General features: G+C 45.2%; 1 protein-coding gene and 1 long non-coding RNA gene across 6 annotated transcripts in view; one reads left to right on the forward strand and one right to left on the reverse strand.

Annotated features, from left to right (window-relative positions):
• The first annotated feature begins 5407 nt into the window (after positions 1-5407).
• Positions 5408-11814, forward strand: LOC111558397. The gene is made up of 4 exons (XR_002739273.2): positions 5408-5488; positions 9489-9666; positions 11402-11496; positions 11693-11814. It is a non-coding gene; the product is annotated as an uncharacterized LOC111558397 (long non-coding RNA).
• Positions 11639-17514, reverse strand: part of KDM5B (lysine demethylase 5B) — an 80488-nt gene continuing 74612 nt past the window's right edge. For 3 of the 5 annotated variants that reach the window (XM_045049239.1, XM_023247928.2, XM_023247926.2), the window contains exons 26-27: positions 16407-16727; positions 14847-15873 (exon numbers count right to left, since the gene is read on the reverse strand). In XM_045049239.1, the coding sequence (XP_044905174.1) occupies positions 15736-15873; positions 16407-16727 (459 nt within the window). In that variant the 3' untranslated portion in view covers positions 14847-15735. The other 2 variants (XM_023247927.2, XM_045049237.1) reach the window with 2 other exon arrangements.

Below are 17514 nucleotides of genomic sequence, written 5' to 3' on the forward strand. Positions count from 1 at the left end.
AAGCACACCTGGGAGCCTGAGGGCAGACGAAGCCAGCCTGCCTTTCCAGACTACTTAGAGAGTCAACGCTGCAATCAATTTGGTTAAATGAAAAATGTGGTGTCCCTGGCTATGGCCTTAATGTTCTTTTAATTCATCAGGGCCAGCAGTGTCTGGGTTATAAACCCAATCAGGAGCTCAGCATCCCTCCTGCTTATTCCCCCAGGCTTCAGCTGGAAACCGAAAGAATGAGAAAGACACACACACCCGGCCAATTATCAAAACTTTGCTTTTCAACCGTTGGTCCTTGTAAAAAGATGAGCCCTTGGTTGTCTTAGACCACCATCACTGACTTGCCTGCTCTCCCGTAGGGACCATCAAGGTAACTGATCCCTCTGCCTCCATGCCGCATCACTTCGCACCCATGAAGGTGGCAGAGGGCTGCCTAACTACTTCCAAGAGTTCTCCAGGGAGAAAGAGTCTGTAACTCCCTGGCTACATGATTTCACCACCTTCCAATGCACAGCGCTGCCTGGACGTTTCCTTTTTCTAGTCTTCCACAGGTAGGAGACAGAACAGGGAAGAGCAGCATCCACGCCATCCCACCTCTCCCCGGGAACCAGAGATGCGGAGTCCCAGCATCCTACCCAACAGGTGGCTTATCTTCTGCTTAAATAATCCCATTCTGGGTCTCCCTATCTCACGGGTCTGCCAGCCCTTACACTTTCTAACTCTTGGATTGTATTCCCCTCGGTTCTGGTGAAGTCTTTGTCTGCACAAAGCTTTTCAACGCTCTGCTTGTCATCAGAGCAAATAGAAAAGAGCCGGAGACAGGCCAGCCAAACTTACCCGCAGGCCTTGGCCAGCTCCTGTTTCCTGCTTTCTGTTCACATACGTGAAACACAAACACTCGCCCCTGAAGCTATAGTTCCCATCCCCCTTTCCCTGCACACATCCATATCCCCCTTCAGGAGTGGTTTCTATTGTTCCTGACAACTAAGCAAACAAGGATTAAACTCTCCACTGAAGTACACCTGCTCTACTGACTGGCATTGAGCAAACACTTGTAAAAACGTCCGTATATGCAGTGCCTGACACCGAAGGTCTCAGCTTTCGTCTTCTATTCTGATTTTAAGACTCAAAAGTCAGGGCGCCTGGGTGGCTCAGTCAGTCGGGCGTCCAACTTCAGCTCAGGTCACGATCTCGTGGTCCGTGAGTTCGAACCCTGCGTCGGGCTCTGGGCTGATGGCTCAGAGCCTGGAGTCTGCTTCTTGTTCTGTGTCTCCCTCTCTCTCTGCCCCCCTCCCCGTTCATGCTCTGTCTCTCTCTGTCTCAAAAATAAATAAACGTTAAAAAAATTTTTTTTAATTAAAAAAAAAAAGACTTAAAAGTCCACAGAAAATGTTAGTCATGACATGTTTCCCGTGTCAGGCAAAAATGTTCTCTTCTGACATTTTTCTGTGAGTTGTAAAAGTCATTTTGGGAAGAAGCACATGTAGCTAGCTGTTGAGTAAGAAACAAAGGATATCAAAGAACGTATAAGCGATCTGAGTGCATTTGAGGGGCTAGGAATGAATTGAGATTGAGATGAATTGAGATTGGATATACCAATCTCAAATGTATTTTAAATTTTACTTAGTCAGGTGGCCAATAGGACAGCTGACAAGAAACATTGAACATTCCATGTGTGAAATGGCTTCCTTGTTCCTTCCTATCCTGCTGTTTGCTGCCTATGTATCCCTGGAAAGCTCAGCCCCACTGATGCCAAAACTGCCCTGAATATGAATCCAGACATAGGTGGAGCAGTTGCCTTCATCACCATTATTGCTCCTTATTTTTATCATCTCTCTTTATCTTCTTTTTTTAGATGATGTGCATTATGTGCTATATGCTATATGTGTTAACTGACAAATTCATAAAATTGGTTGTTTGCTACACTGCCGGGCTGTGTATAAAAAGCTGTTCGAACAATATGTTCATAAAGAAAATCATTTTCTCATCCACACACACACACACACAAAATTTTTTTACTTAATATATTTCATACTAAAATCCACTTGACTTTTATGTATCACATGGAAATGCTAATACAGAAAACACTAACTCTAATTAGATGGAGCAAAAAAAATAAAATTAAAATGAAACATGAATAAAGTTAAAAATCATACAATCCAGGGCAGTGATGGCCACCAACATGATTCTATCCCAGCAAAAATGCCCTCCACCAACAAATAGTCCATGTGTAAGATCACTCTGGAGCTGTGGGTGAAACCAGAATACTTGAGTGTTTCTATTTATCCCAGCTTGGTGTGTAGGGCTGCCCTGGAAAATTTCCCTGAGGCGTAACTCAGCCAGATTTTGGGAATTAGTGACTGTGTGTGTGTGTGTGTGTGTGTGTGTGTGTGTCTAATAATATTCAGCCTGGAGTTCTGTGATTTTTAAAATGTAATAATAGTAAAAATTTTTATTTGGAAAGAAAAAAATCATACAATCCACATAATATCTTAGGTTTAAATTTAAAAAAACTGAAGGGAAGCAAAAATAATATAAAAACAGGGAGGGGGACAAAACAGAGACTCTGGAGGGGTTGTGGGATGGGGGACGGGCTAAATGGGGAAGGGGCATTAAGGAATCTACTCCTGAAATCATTGTTGCACTATACGCTAACTAATTTGGATGTAAATTTTAAAAATTAAAAAAAAAAAAAAAACTGGTCTCCAAACAGCCAGTGAAGGCCAGCTCCTCCAGGAAGCTGATTAAGTGGACTATAATTATTTATTCCCCATGCAATGAACAAAACAATACAAAAATTAAAATAAAATGGAGTCAAATAAAACTCTTAAATATAATAGAATGAGGAGGAAGAGGGCAGCGAAGGACTTCCTATCTATAATTTTACACTCCTGGAGGGGAGGCATTTTAAAGTTTCCAGGACCATGTCTGGCATATAAAAGAAATCCACAAATTCACAAATAATAATCTCAGAATTTTATCAGATCCTAGGAACTAATGAATACTATGGGGACTTCATTTTTTACATTCTTCTATCTCCTAATTTGTCTGAAAATGATTTTTTCCTTCTCAAATACAAAGGGAATAACTTTTTTAAGTTTATTTATTTTGAGAGAGAGAGAAAAAGCATGAGTGGGGGAGGGGCAGAGAGAGAGGGAGGAGAGAGCGAGAATCCCAAGCAGGCCCTGCACCAGCAACGCAGAGGCCAACGCAGGGCTCGAGCTCACGAACCGTGAGATCATGACCTAAGTCCAAGTCAGACACTTAACCAACTGAGCCACCCAGGCGCCCCAAAGGGGATAATGATTTTAAACACCTGAGCAGACTATTCCTCCTTCCTCAGTGAAGCATGGGTCACACACAGCCTTATGTTCCAGGTAAGTTAGTTACTCCGAGTGTTATTTTTCACTCCTCTAGCAGAGGAGATGGTTCTTCTGGATTATTCTGCCCAATGTCAAAACTGCCCCCTTCCCCAACTACTTCCCCTTACACTCTTAAGTGAATCCCCAAATAAGCGGGAGATGGTGTATGCAGAGAGGGGGTTGCTTTCTGGAATGTGAAGAACCAGGGGCTCAGAACTAGAAATCACACAAGGGTAGGATGTCTTTTCTTTCCAGAGGGTGAACACGGGCTTTAAAGCTACTCATTGCGCCACCTGGGTGGCTCAGTCACTTAAGCGACTTGGGCTCAGATCATGATCTCAAAGTTCATGAGTTTGAGCCCCATGTCGGGCTCTCTGCTGTCAACGCAGAGCCTGCTTGGGATCCTCTCCCTCTCTTTGCCCCTCCTCCACTTGCACACTCGCTCTCTCACTCTCAAAAACAAACATTAAAAAAATAATAATATAGCTCTCCATCATTGGGACACCCGTCTGGTTCAGTAGGTAGAGCATGTGACTCTTCAACTTGGGGCTGAGTTTGAGCCCCATGTTGGGGGTAGAGTTTACTTTGAAGAAAAAAACAATTTAAAAATAAAGCTACCCATCATCGAAGGGATGAAAACAAGTCAGTTAAAACGCTTTCTGATTAATTAATCCTGGCCCTGTAATATCCCTGTGTCCATTAAAACCCTCCATAAATTGAGGTCGTATCACAGACCTGCCCCCTGGGACGTGCCCTAGCTGTGGGAGGTAAGCACTGGAAGCCAGAGCAGAGGACATCTAGGGAAGAAGGTCTAGGATTGATATACTCTTTGTCTGGGTGTCCCAGGGCCATCGGCCACCCTTCTCTTGGTCTTAGGTGCAAATCTGGAGCAAAATCTCTTGAACTACAGAGTCATTCACGTGCTCATCCTCTATACGGTCAATAAAATTTTACCACCACCAAGGTTACTGTCTGCCAGGAGCCCTGCTGGGGCCGGGCAACATAGAGGTAAGTATCAAGGGAGTTCAGAGCCTAGTTCAGGAAGACAGATATGGAAATACCCAGCCACGAGGCAGGGCATGAGACGTGTGCCCCAACAAAAAAGTGAAAGGTACATGGGGACCTGAAAGAGCCACTGACTCAACCTGGTAGGAGGGCAAGAAATAATGGCAGGTTTCCCTGATAGAATAACCTTCAGCTGCCTTCAGAGAAAGGACTAGTTGTCCCGGGAGGCGATTTAGAGAAAGGCACTCCAGGCAGAGACAATAGTAGCAGGTTATAGAAGATAGTGCACCCACTGAAGATCTTGAAAGTTGGAGTCAGAGGGTTTTGTGACCTTGGGCAGGCTTCTTAACCTCTCGAAAGCCTCAATTTCTTTAGCCATTGGAGAATTTACCACCTACCTTAAGGCATTGTTGTAAAAATTAAATAATGTAAGGGGTGCCTGGGTGGCTCAGTCGGTTAAGCGTCCGACTTCAGCTCAGGTCATGATCTTGCGGTTCATGAGTTTGAACCCTGCATTGGGCTCTGTGCTGACAGCTCAGAGTCTGGAGCCTGCTTCGAATTCTGTGTCTCCCTCTCTCTCTGCCCCTCTCCTGCTTGTGCTCTCTCTCTCTCTCCTTCAAAAATAAACATCAAAAAAATGTTAATTAAATAATGTAATGTTTGTAACACCAAGCAAGGCCTTGATAAAAAGGTAGCTACTATTATTATGCTTAGGGAAACGAAAATAGTTCCACAGGAGCTACAGAGTAGGGTGGGTTTGGGGAGTAGTAAAAGATCAGAGGGGCAAAAGTAACATCATGTTGGGACCGGCTGCCCAGGATGTCTGGATTTTCTTCAGAAGGAATGGACACCATCGAAGGAACACAAGAAGTGGATCAGTTTTATATTTTAGAAAAAACACGCACACAGGGAGTTGGGTTAGAGGTCCTGTAAGGTGCCTTCCCCTGCTGGCTCCTCAAAGAGGCTGTATGCGTAGTGCTTACCATTTTGGCTTCTGGAGCAGCCCAGCTTGGGTTCCAATCTCAACTCACTGTGACCTCACAAGCCCTCAGGCAAGTTAGGTCACTTCAGAGAAATGTGGCAAGGATTAACAGAGGTGATACAGTTCCTGGCACAGTGCCTGACACCTAGTAAGTACTCAGCAGTAATTGTGGTTTCTGGCTCTAGGAGGCAGCAAGAGAATTCTCATTTGCCCCAGAACACTTGAGTAACTTTCCCAAGGAAACTCACTAAGCCTAGAAGTCAGGGGCTAACTGCCAGCCTGCTCATGCTTAGCCTATGGTCTGGGCGGGTTCAAAAAGGACTGAACACCCTGAGCCAGATCCTGGTCCCCTAGGGCACTGTATTATGTATCAGCTTCTGCCTGGACAGAAGACAGCTCTGTGTGTGTGCAGCTGAGCCCCACAAGTGACACAGGCCTGTTGGGTCTTCTGTCTGGGTTACGAGGCACTGACCAGGAGCTTCAGGCACCACAAGAACAGCTTAACCTGGGCCAGGCCCACCTGATGCTGTGGTTTCCTCTTCCCAGTCAGGCCAGTCACCCAGAGACTTTCCATACTTTTGCCTATGCAAGTTTCATCACTAAAGGTCTTGGTTTTCTAAATTTTTTTTTTTAAGGTTTATTCATTTCTCAGAGACAGAAACACAGAGCGTGAGCGGGGGGGGGGGGGGGGGGGGGCGGAGGCAAGAGAGAGAGAGAGGGAGACATAGAATCTGAAACAGGCTCCAGGCTCTGAGCTGCCTGCACAGAGCCTGATGCGGGGCTTGAACTCATGGACCGTGAGATCATGACCTGAGCCAAAGACAGCCGCTTAACCGACTGAGCCACCCAGGTGCCCCTAAAGGTCTTGGTTTTCTTGTGCTGACTTGGTTCTTGTTGCCAGGAACACAGCAAATCTGCCTGGCCTCAGTCCCATTTTGCTAATGGTGGGTGAAGGTGTGCGTGTGGTGTGGGGAGCTGAGTGGAACTGCCATCACCCCCAGGAAACTCCTGAGGGCAGGGTCCCTGCACACAGGCCTGTGTGTCCACGCCCTGAGGTGGCAGATACCAGGATGTTAATGAGGCAGCTGAATACCCAAACCAGCTTAGGAAAGAGAAGAATGTTCACTCACTTCTCTAAAAATAAGGTTTCTATAAGCCTTACTAGCCTCACCCTACTGATGGTGGGAAGGAGAAAACCCACAGCTATTAAGGGCATCAGAATTTTTTTTTAATGTTTTATTTTTGAGAGCGAGAGAGAGAGCAGGGGAGGGGTGGAGAGATAGGGAGACAGAGAATCCCAAGGGCTCTGCGCTGGCAGCACAGAGCCCGACAATGGGGCTCAAACCCACACCTGTGAGATCATGACCTGAGCCGAAATCAAGAGTTGGATGCTCAACCGACTGAGCCAACCAGGTGCCCTGGGCATCGGAAGCTTTGTTGGTGAGTTTTTAGGAATGGCTTATTGCTTTGGAGAGCCACACATCCCAAAGGCTAGACTCAAGGGTACTCAGAGGCCTGCCATCTTTTTATGGGTCCAGATCCTGGAAACAGACTGTCTGGGTTTGAATCCTGGTTCCTCTGTGTACTAGCTTGATGGCCTTCAGTCTTAACCACTCTAAATTCCAGTTTCTCATCTGTAAAATGGGTATGATAGTACCAACCTCACTGGGTGTTATAAAGATTAAATGGGTGAATACATGCAAAGCATGTATGTGCCTGGCACATAATGAGGGTTTTGATGGTTTTTACTTCTCTTCATTATACATGGCATTTCTTTGCCTGAAATGCCTTCTTCCTCAGCCTGGCCTAGTCATACATCTTGTTCTGGCACCCTGTGGGTCCCTTGCAGATGGTAAGCAGACACACGGGACCATTCCCCTGATTCTTCTCCATTCATGCAAGCTGAGAGTTGTATCCAAGGGTCCCACTCTGAGGCAAGTCCTGTTCCTACTTAGACACTGGAACGATTTGCTGTCCACATCTGTCTGACTCACCTTAGGTGGTACTTTATGTAGCTGCTGTCAAACCAAATTCAAGGAGTGGGGGAGGGGGGATCACTGTCCTTGGGGATCTTGTAAACCAGTCTTAATTTTAAATGCGCCAGGCCTTCATCCTCAGCAAGGCCACGTGGCCAGTTTGGCAGTGACATAGTTCAAGCGCCAAATGTTCACCTTTCTGAAGCCTTGCTCTTCTCTGGCTCTATCACAATGGTGCATGCCCACTAGAGAAAATAGATCCCTTCTACACACAGATCCTTCCTACACTAAACTTGGAGCTCCTTGGGTGCAGTGTCCATGTTCTATGCCTCCTCAGTCTGTAAAACCTAGTGCAGGGCTGAAAATATAGGAGCCACTTGATATGCTGGGCACGTAACTGGGATCACCAACAGTTTAGAAATTTGCTCTGCCTCAGGTGGAATGAGGTCCCAAAGCCTGAGCTTCACTCTTTTATTTACTTCTGAGAGAGAGAAACAGAGAAAGAGCAGGGGAGGGCCGGAGAAAGGGAGAGAATCCCAAGCAGGCTCCGCACTGTCAGAATGGAGACTGATGTGGGGCTCAAACTCACAAAACCGTCAGATCATGACCTGAGTCGAGACCAATAGTCAGACACTTAACCCACTGAGCCACCCAGGTACCCCCTGGGCTTCAATCTTAAATCTACAACTCAGTCTCTTCCTAAACAGCAAGTTAAATAAAGAACTGACCTTTGTAAGGGGGGTTAACATTGCATTAGTCTGCATCTGAGGAGGGCAGGTTATAACGAAGCAAAGGAATGGAAAATGATCTCAGATGTCTAAACCTATCACTGCCTCCTATGTGAGCACCGTCCCAGCTCTGGGAACCAGGGAGGAAAGGAGCCCAAACCCGGTCCTCTGCTGCCCTCTTGTGTTGCTTATTAAGAAGTTCCTGCAGGCTTGTCCTGCAGGGCCTGGAAAACACCCACTATCCTGTATCTCATGCCACCCCACCCCATGGCTGCAGTGTATTTGAGGATTAAAACTAGAAGCAAGAAAGAGAACTGTGCCTGCCATTAGTTCAGACTAGGAAACAGACCACTGTCTTCCTAGGCAAAAAAGCCATAGCCTCGAAAATAGCTTTCCCCTTTAGGAACCCTGAATGTCCCTCCTTCAAAGAGATCCTCAAAGGATCTCTTGTGGAGGAAGAGAAACACTGACGTGCTTCCTATTTCAAATTCTAAAGCTAGCAATTAAGGGCATGATTTTGCATCAAAATTCTAGCCACCCACCCACGCTCAGGGCAATATCACCTCATTTGTGTTAGCAGGGTTAAATAATCTGTGTAAAAGCCCTGTGAGTAGTATCTGGCAGTTAGTGCTATATAAGCATTTAAAAAAGAACTCAACAATGTGGCAGAGGTCACAGCACAGTGGAAAAACATGACCCATGTATTACTAACCGGCCATGGATTTGAGGTCTGGATCAGCAACTGGCTACAAGCCTCATACAAATTCTATCCGTATCTCAGTTCAAGTCCTGGACCCCTAATACCAGCCTCCTCAGTACTGTCTATAACCATCTAGCAAAGAAAATGATCAGTTCCCACATCTGCTTCCCTGAAGACCCAGCCCCTGTGGATTCAGAGGAAGCGGAGTATACATGTTGGTTTTGTTATGGTCCCTTCTCCAGTGATGGCGGCTCTGGGGGGAAAGAAACTAACAGGTTTCCAGTCAGCTCACCTCAGTCCTCTGATTGGGGCTGGCCTTTCCCTGTGGTTGTCCCTCACATTGTAATCGCTGCACCAAGGGCCTTTGTTCCTAACTCTGCTTTTCCCTTTTTCCTTCGGGCTTATAAACCTATTCAAAAAACAGGGAAGGTGGTGTGCACTTGTTGCCCTCCTGGCCAATCTAAACAGGACAAACCCACATCCAGGCAGGAAGATCCATGGCATTTATGGAAACCAAGTAGTGCTCTCTGGTGGTCATGCCTGGAGTGGCAGCCAAAGTTGCCTTTAGTAGTGGTTGGGGCAACGTGCGTCAGAGGTAAGACCGTGGAGTCTGAGAGCTTTCAAATCCAGGCCCACTGTCTTATTCCTTCTTCAAACCCTCTTCTCCTTTGCTTTCTGGATACCACTTCCCTTGGATTCAGCTAAGCGGCCCCACTCTAAGCTGTCCTCTCTTGTTCCTTGAAGCTCAGTGGGGTGGCAGTGGAATGGAGCAGCAATGAAGAGAACACTGAAACAGGCTGGGCACTCCCATCCACCATGATCTCTGCCAGATCATCTTCCAAGGCACGTATACAAGAGAAAGGCCTGTGCCCAGGATCTGCCTCCCCCCGTGAAACCGCCCAAGGATACACAGAGCTATCTGGTAGGGCCAGCACTGTTACAGAACACGTTACTGATCAGTGTCTGTAGGGAAAAGGAAACGTTGGGGCATTTCTGCCTATTCGGGGGTGGCCGTTTCAAGGCCAACAATGGCTGCTGGATTTCAAGTCATATCTAGAAAATAAAAGTCTCTCACAATCAGGGCTACAAATGACCCACCGGGGACTACAACCCTAGGTCACATTTGCACACTCCTCTACTGTGTGGGAACGAGAGAAAGGTGGGGGCTGGGACGGGGGTGAAGCAGGGTCACCAACCCCAAGAGCCAATATGCTGAGTCTTTGAGACCCCAAAAGCCTTAGACTAAGAACCAACAAACCACACTGATGGATTGGTTCTTCCTTAGAATATGGAGGCCAGAATAGTCTCATTACATTCTAAAGTCCACTCCTCCTAGGACTGACCATCTCTTTAGTTTTCACACCTGTGAAATGGGGATACTTGCTGCCTACGTCACCCTGAGGAAGAGTGACCATGACAGGTAATCAGTCACTTAGCATTAAGGAACAAAAGGAACAAAATTCTGACTCTTGCTTATCAGTTCAGGTTTTGATCTCAGGGTCATGAGTTCAAGTCCTGTGTGGGGCTCCCTGCCCAGCAGACTCCACTTTTAGAAAGTCTTGCAAGAGCTGGACCAAGGGACTTCATAGTAGACAATCCTAGACCAACTCTAGCTTTCACTAAACTTGATATTCATTCTGTAAAAGGCACTGATGGTATTGGCCTGTGGAGTCCTGGGAATCTACTCTCTTCTCATAACCTGTAGAGCAGTATTTGTTCCTAATTATATACTTGCTAATTTGTTAGAGTAACTATGTTCTAATTATTACATAAACCTATGAATTGTGCAAAAATAATCTGTATAAAAACTAGATTGGGGAGGTGCCTGGATGGGTCAGTTAAGCGTCTGGCTCTTGGTTTTAGCTCAGGTTACGATCTCGTGGTTCGTGGGTTCGAGCCCCACATTGGGCTCTGTGCTGATAGCACAGAGTGTGCTTGGGATTCTCTCTCTCTCTCTCTCTCTCTCTCTCTCTCTCTCTCTCTCTCTGCCCCTCCCACGCTTGCTATCTAGCTTTCCAAAAAATAAACTTAAAAATTAAGTTAAAAAAACAAAAACAAAAACAAAACTAGACCGGGGAGGTTGGCTGTCTCAGTCAGTAGAGTTCATGACTTGATCTCGGGGTTGTGAGTTTGAGCCCCATGTTGGCTGTAGATTACTTAAAAAAAAAGAAAGAGAAGCTGTTGAGTTGCTTACAAAACTTGCTATTAAACTAGGTATACTTGAAACTATAAATACAGACTGGAGGAAAAAAATACAGACTGGAGAAGAGTAAATTATCTAGAATTCTCGAGTCCCAATTCCTTCACAATGTCTAAATTCTTTATGCATTTAGGAAGAAGTCCAAGCTGGGGCACCTGGCTGGCTCACTCAGTAGAGCATGCCACTCTTGATCTTACTAGGGCTGTGAGTTTGAGCCCCATGTTGAGGGGTAGTTTACTTAAAAAAAAAAAAAAAAAAAAAAAAAAAATTCCAAGCTAAAAATCGTAGGTAATGCATCATGACTATTGTGAATGAAGGTCCTTGCCTAATTGTCCTCAATTTTAGTTTATTAACTGAACGTACGACAGGCTAACTTAAAGGTACAACTTTTCATACTTAACTTTTTGATTGTCAAACTACTTGTCCCAATCATATATAAAAGGGGCTTTCTTTTAAGTTCCTGCTAGAATTCTGGTCCGTGAGAAAACACTGGCATGGGCTGACACAAGGAGTCAGTGCTTAAAGCTGCACTCCTCTCGAACTTCTTGTTGGGTAAGTTTTCCAGGAGCTAGGGGTGTAGGTGTAGGTGTGCGGGGGGGGGGGGGGGGGGGAGAAGGTGGGGGTGCGCGCACGCGTGTGTGTTGTTTTTGGTTTTGTGGGAGAGGGTGTCTGTGGGCATTTATTTTAGAGTAAATAACTTGTTTCCTTAGAAAGGCAACTTTTTAATTTCTCTATTTTTCCATCCCAGGGGAAACAGAAAGAATAGTCCTTTGGCCTCCACTCACCTGGAACAGATCAAATGACATCACAATTCCATCCCTCCATCGCAATGCAGCAGGTTATCCTGAAAATAAAAGACATCCAAACTCACCATGTCCCAGCCCTTCATCCTGTACAATTAACCCAGAGCCAAAACAGGAAGCTGGATGATCACTGGCTGGCTTTAAACATTCCATTAACACTGATAAAAATGTAAAGATGTGTTCCTATGTAAGCAATCGTGAAACATGAAAACTTGTTTACATAAATTCGGAAGACGTGAAATATACACTTTACAAATTCTTTATGCTCTCAAAATGGATTTACAACAGTATTACTTTACACAAGATCCTACTTTATACAATGTTTTGTTTAGGCAGCTTGTCATTTAACATTTCTATTACAAGTTATACGTGGAACCTCTGAGAGAGAGATGGGAGGCTTGAGGAGCCACATGCAAGGGACTGATGACAGGGGCGGAAGGTGTGAGGCCATCACTCTGGTGCTCAACTAGAAGCTGAGAAAGGACTCCAACTCGAATATGGAACTGATAAATAAAGGCACTGGCATCTTCACTGTTTTTCTCAGCTCTTCTTCCCAACAGGCAAAGTTTCATCAGAAGGGGGTGTGTTTTCTGCACCATTACGGCAAAGACCTTTTCATTCAGGCTGATGCCTAGCATAGACTAGCACAGTCAGTTGCTGACTGGCAATGGGTAATGATTCTTAAAATACTTGTTCAATTCTATCTCCTGTTACAGGTATGTAGCATCTCTAATCCCTTCCAGTCTGTGTTATATGGCAGGAAACCTAGGCAAGATTGAGCCCAGAACACCCATGGGCACTAAATACCAATCAATGCCTGATCCAAGCCAGAAGTGGGTCTTAATGGAATGCCAAATACCCACCAATACTATATATGAAATTAAGAAGAAAAAAAAAAAAAAGAGGCAGACACCCATTTCCAAAGGGCCTTCAGAGTTCAATGGAAAGTACAAGGCAAAACCAAGTTTTACCCTCTTCCAGGTAGGCATCCACTCTGTTCTCAGACTTATCCTGCACAAATACCCAAAGGGTAATGTTGCTCTTTATGGTGGGCAGAATAGCAAATTAAGTGAATCTCAGATACTTCTGCCAAAACATAAGACCTAAAATCTCATGATCTTTACACTTTTTTTTTTAAGCTCCATATGGCAGAATGAAGCAGGAAAACTCAGGCTTTTACCAACCTCCACCACCACAGCCAGCATCTCTGGCTTTAGGCTCACCCTGAGATAGAACAAGGACTCCCAGCTCCCAGGACACTGAAATGAAATTCTAAAGAAGTCCATCTCCTTTATGGCTAGTCCTCAAATCACACAATCTTTCTCCAGGCTAGACAGAGCCTACATACAAGCAAGCCCTTTCTTTATTCCATATAAGAAATCCCCTAGAGGCTGATTTGGAAGGAAAAATAGAAATACAACACACAGTCACCGGGATAAGGCAGGGCACCCATCCACCGTTCGGTGCCGAGTTCACTAGACTCCTTTACCCTGTTGGCTAGGGCTCCATCTAACAGCCCTTCCTCCTCACACCTCATGCAGCGGCAGGACTACGGAGGTGAAACAGCAGTTTCTCTGTGTGTCTTATCTTCTTTCTCTAGGTGCAGATGTTTCTCTAGGATGCAGGCCGGCTTCACAGCTCATACACAGTAAACATGGCTTTTCGGTAACATCACTTTGTAGTTGTTCTGAGTACTTAACAGAAGGTATCAATTAGAAAGTAAATGTACCTCTGTTCATTTACCACGTTAGCACACAAGGTAGGAGGAATATTAAAAGAGACTTGGAAGACACCACCCAGGCGTTGTCATTTACCAGCAGTAGAATTTGGGGCAAATGACACTCTAACTTCAGTATCATCATCCTTTATAAAAAGATCAGTGGTTCACGCATGGGGGAAGGGGGGACGGCGCGGATGTTAAATACACACATTCTTGCCTTCTCCCCCTAACTCAGAGAGACAGAGAATCTACCTCACTAAGAATGCTATTGTCAGGGATTGTGTACAACCCAAAGGTGAGGAAGAAAAACTAGCAGGGGCATGGGAGGTGCACACCCAGATGGGCGAAAGCTCTCTAAAGGCAGAGGCTTCATTTTAGCCGCAGTGTCCCCTTTTAGCTTATATTCTCAATGGAACTGGGACAGTTGGCATCCTGTCCCAATGTCAAGGGGTTCTAAGAATTTGGATACTTAAAAAAGGCCAAACCACTATTATTCCAGATTGTACTCTGGAGATTTCTTCTTCTCTGTTGGCCCCAGAATCCCCATCAGACAAGGAGAAACATCACAACAACTGTGGGAAAACTGCAGACAATTACAAGTCATTCTTACAAGAGATTTAATTATTTGAATTGCATAAAAGGGGGTAGTACATTTAAATCTCTGCTACATCACAGACTGCTGTTTTGTTGTTTTATTAAAGACCCACTAGTTCTACCCATCTCCAGGTTTATGGCTATAGAATGTGGGGGAAAATATTACTAACAGAAGGAGAAAAACCAAGCAAGAGTCTGCTCTGTTCACCAGAATGTCTTCTCCACCGCAGAACAGAGCCCTTTAAAAAAAGAAAAGGAAGGGAAAGGCTATGGACTATTGACAACCAGTAACGACAGCTAGAGTTGGAAAGAGACAGGGAAGGAAGTCAGGGACGCAGAGCCTGGGTGTCACAAGCTGTTGCTGTCCCTCAACCCATATTTTTGCAGCCTTCCGTGAGGATCATCTTCCTCAGATGCTCTTCTGACATCTTAACCCAAACCCAGTTTCCCTGTCAATTCAAATATAACAAAGACTTCATTTCCACAAGGAAGACCGATTTGAGCATTGGAATGATTTGCCACCATTCTGAAAAGCTTATTTAAAAACAGCATGGCTTTAAAGACAAGTTCTATTCCATGGAGACTGGCTGGGGTTCTTTATTAGTGGAGACTGGAGGCACATGGCCCGCCAAACAGAGCAGGATACAAAAGAATCGTCCACTGCTACTGGGGCCTAGTTGGGCAGAGGCAAAAGCAAGCAACCCCCCTCTAGTTCTTCAAAGCCCACAAGGTAGAGGGGCGGGAGAAGCTGCAGTCTAATGGCTCTAAATAACCAGCATTTAGTGTTAAATTAGGACCAAGGATTTATTCCACAATATAAACTGCAACATTTGATACAAGCTACCAAAAAAATAAGGAGAGGAACGAAGGGGCAGGGAGAAAGCCAAAATACAGCTGTGGCAATGACTTACAGAGCAGTCTCTTTTCTACATCACTAGTTCATCAGTGACACTAGAAACTAGACATTCGTGTTCTGTACATCAACCAAATGCTAAAGCACCAACACACTGTTTGGAAGTTTGTTTTGTTTTGTTTTAATTCCAGCCACTGAAACCAACATAGAAGTTATTGCTTAGATAAATAAACCTAGTCTACCAGGAAAAAGAAAAGTGGATAAAGAAACAAACAAAAAACCCCAAAAGTGAAAAACTTAAGTTCCCCAATATGGTAACAGAGTAAACAAGAGAGAAATTCCTCAAATGAGGATTTACTGGAATTTCTGGTGCCCTTCTGGGCACTGAAACTGAGTTGGACTCTTAAGCCGGTAAATCCCAGACAGAGGTAAGATTTTAATGCTGTACATGAAAAGGTGCAAGCTCTAATGCCTTCCAAATTGGTGGAAACCCCTGCAAAAAAACAGTCAGCATTTCAAACCTCAACAACCACAAACAGCTCTTAAGGAAAAAAATACAAAAAGTGTCAAAAATTTTTTTAGTTGTTTTTTTCTTTTTTTCAAAGAGTTCTGGAAAAATGATCCCGTAAGGAATAGAAATAGCACCGTTTACAGGCTGGTTTGAATACCAGTCCTGTAGCTTTGCTGAGAAATTGAAGAAATCTTCTTGGTTGGAGTCCTGAATTACGTTAAGTGGTTGGGGGCGGGGGGGGTGTTTTGTGTGTGTGTGTGTGTGTGTGTGTGTGTGCGCGTGTGTGTGTGTGCGTGTGTGTGTGTGTGTTTTATTTTCGGCTTGGTGCGTCCTTCACAGTACAGCGCACACAGATGTAGTCTTCTTTCTCTGCCATCTCTGGAGAAACACCAACACAGACCTGATGAAACCACTGATTGCAGCTGCCATCACACTGGACCCAGTCCACCTGGTTACAAAGAGCAGGGAGATGGGGTTTTCAGAGGAAAAAAGGTGATTCAAAATTGGGCAGGCCAGCCTCAAGATATTCAGGCCGTTTGCCACTAACGGCCACCGTCCCACCACTGGGACCTCTGGCACAACAGCTACGCCACATGAGTGTAGCTGGCCCACCAGCCAAAGCAACCAAGTCAAAGCCATTCTTCAAGTCGTGACTGCTTTGGGGTTAAGACAGCGCCGCCCTGTGATAAGTAAGCAAAAGGGCATTACATCAGCATCCCTCCCACCTTCTTAGCGCCGGGACGGTGAAAGCTGGAATAGCAGGAAAAGGAAAAAGGGAAGAATAAGAGTTTCTTCAAGAAAAGGGAGAAGACCCAGGAACGATGGTAAGAGCAGAGATATCAGTGGGGGAGGGCTGAGCAATCCATTCAGATCAGCTCAAAGCAGATAAGCAGAAGAGAAAGACCCAGCGAGATGAGGTGTAGCTTACAGGGTTTCTGAGTTAAGGGAAAGCACGTCCTCTATGGCCCAAACCTCACTGACCTCATCTCCTTCTGGCTGCAGGCAGCTCACAGCTGGGCAGATGGCATCTTCATCCTCAGAGTCCTCCTGTTCAGAATAGGATGTGTCTGAGGGCAGGGAATGAGTTTCGGCAGAACGGACTAATTCATAGCTACGCTCCCTCTCTAACTTGAAATTGTTCATGTCCTTGGAGTGGCTCAGTTTGATTTTCTTCTTTTTGGGGGTCCGCATGTTTTTAACTCGATCCCACCGATCACTGGAGAGGCCTTCTCTTTCCAGGCGTCTCTTCAGTTTTCTCTCAAGACTGTTGATTCCATCTCGTTTCCCACGGCAGCAGTCATTCTGGGTGGAGGACGGACAAATTCAATTTCAGCCTACAGTCTGCCCATTACTCAAACTAGTGAAATTAAGTGTCAGCTGTATGAGACACCAGATGATCTCCAATCGACATTAAAAAAAATACTGCATCCTGGGTCACCTGGCTGGCTCAGTCTGAAGAGCATGTGACTCTTGATCTCAGGGTTGTGAGTTCAAGGCCCACACTGGGTGTGGAGAGGACTTAAATAAATTAAAAATGCTAAAAAAACAAACAAACAACAACAACAACAACAACAACAAAACTGCAGGGCACCTGTGTGGCTCGGTCGGTTGAGCATCTGACCTCAGCTCAGATCGTGATCTTGCAGTTCATGGGTTCAAGCCCCGCATCAGGCTCGCTGCTATCAGTGCAGAGCCCACTTCAGATCCTCTGTTCCCCTCTCTCTGCCCCTCCCCCACCTGTGCTCTCTCAAAAATAAACATTAAAAAAAATACTGCATCCTAACAAACTGCCACCACCTCCCCTCACGTCCTGTAGGACAACCTGTTTGAGTTAACTGACTTAACCGTTAGTGCTATCAAAAATAGTGGAAAAAGAAAATGTTAAAGACATGATTAGCTTTCAAATTAGCACCAGGAGATGGAGAGATGCCTACATTTTTCTTTTCACCAAATCTGTTAGTGACTGACTACTATGCAGTTTCTAAGAGTGTATGGTTATCCTTTGACCTACAGACTTCTCAGGAACCATGGAAATACGTTCCTTCTTTAAGGATATACATCCCCATCCCTTATAGAAATAAGGTGCATT

This window comes from Felis catus, chromosome F1 (genome assembly GCF_018350175.1).
Source record: "Felis catus isolate Fca126 chromosome F1, F.catus_Fca126_mat1.0, whole genome shotgun sequence".
Classification (NCBI taxonomy): domain Eukaryota; kingdom Metazoa; phylum Chordata; class Mammalia; order Carnivora; family Felidae; genus Felis; species Felis catus.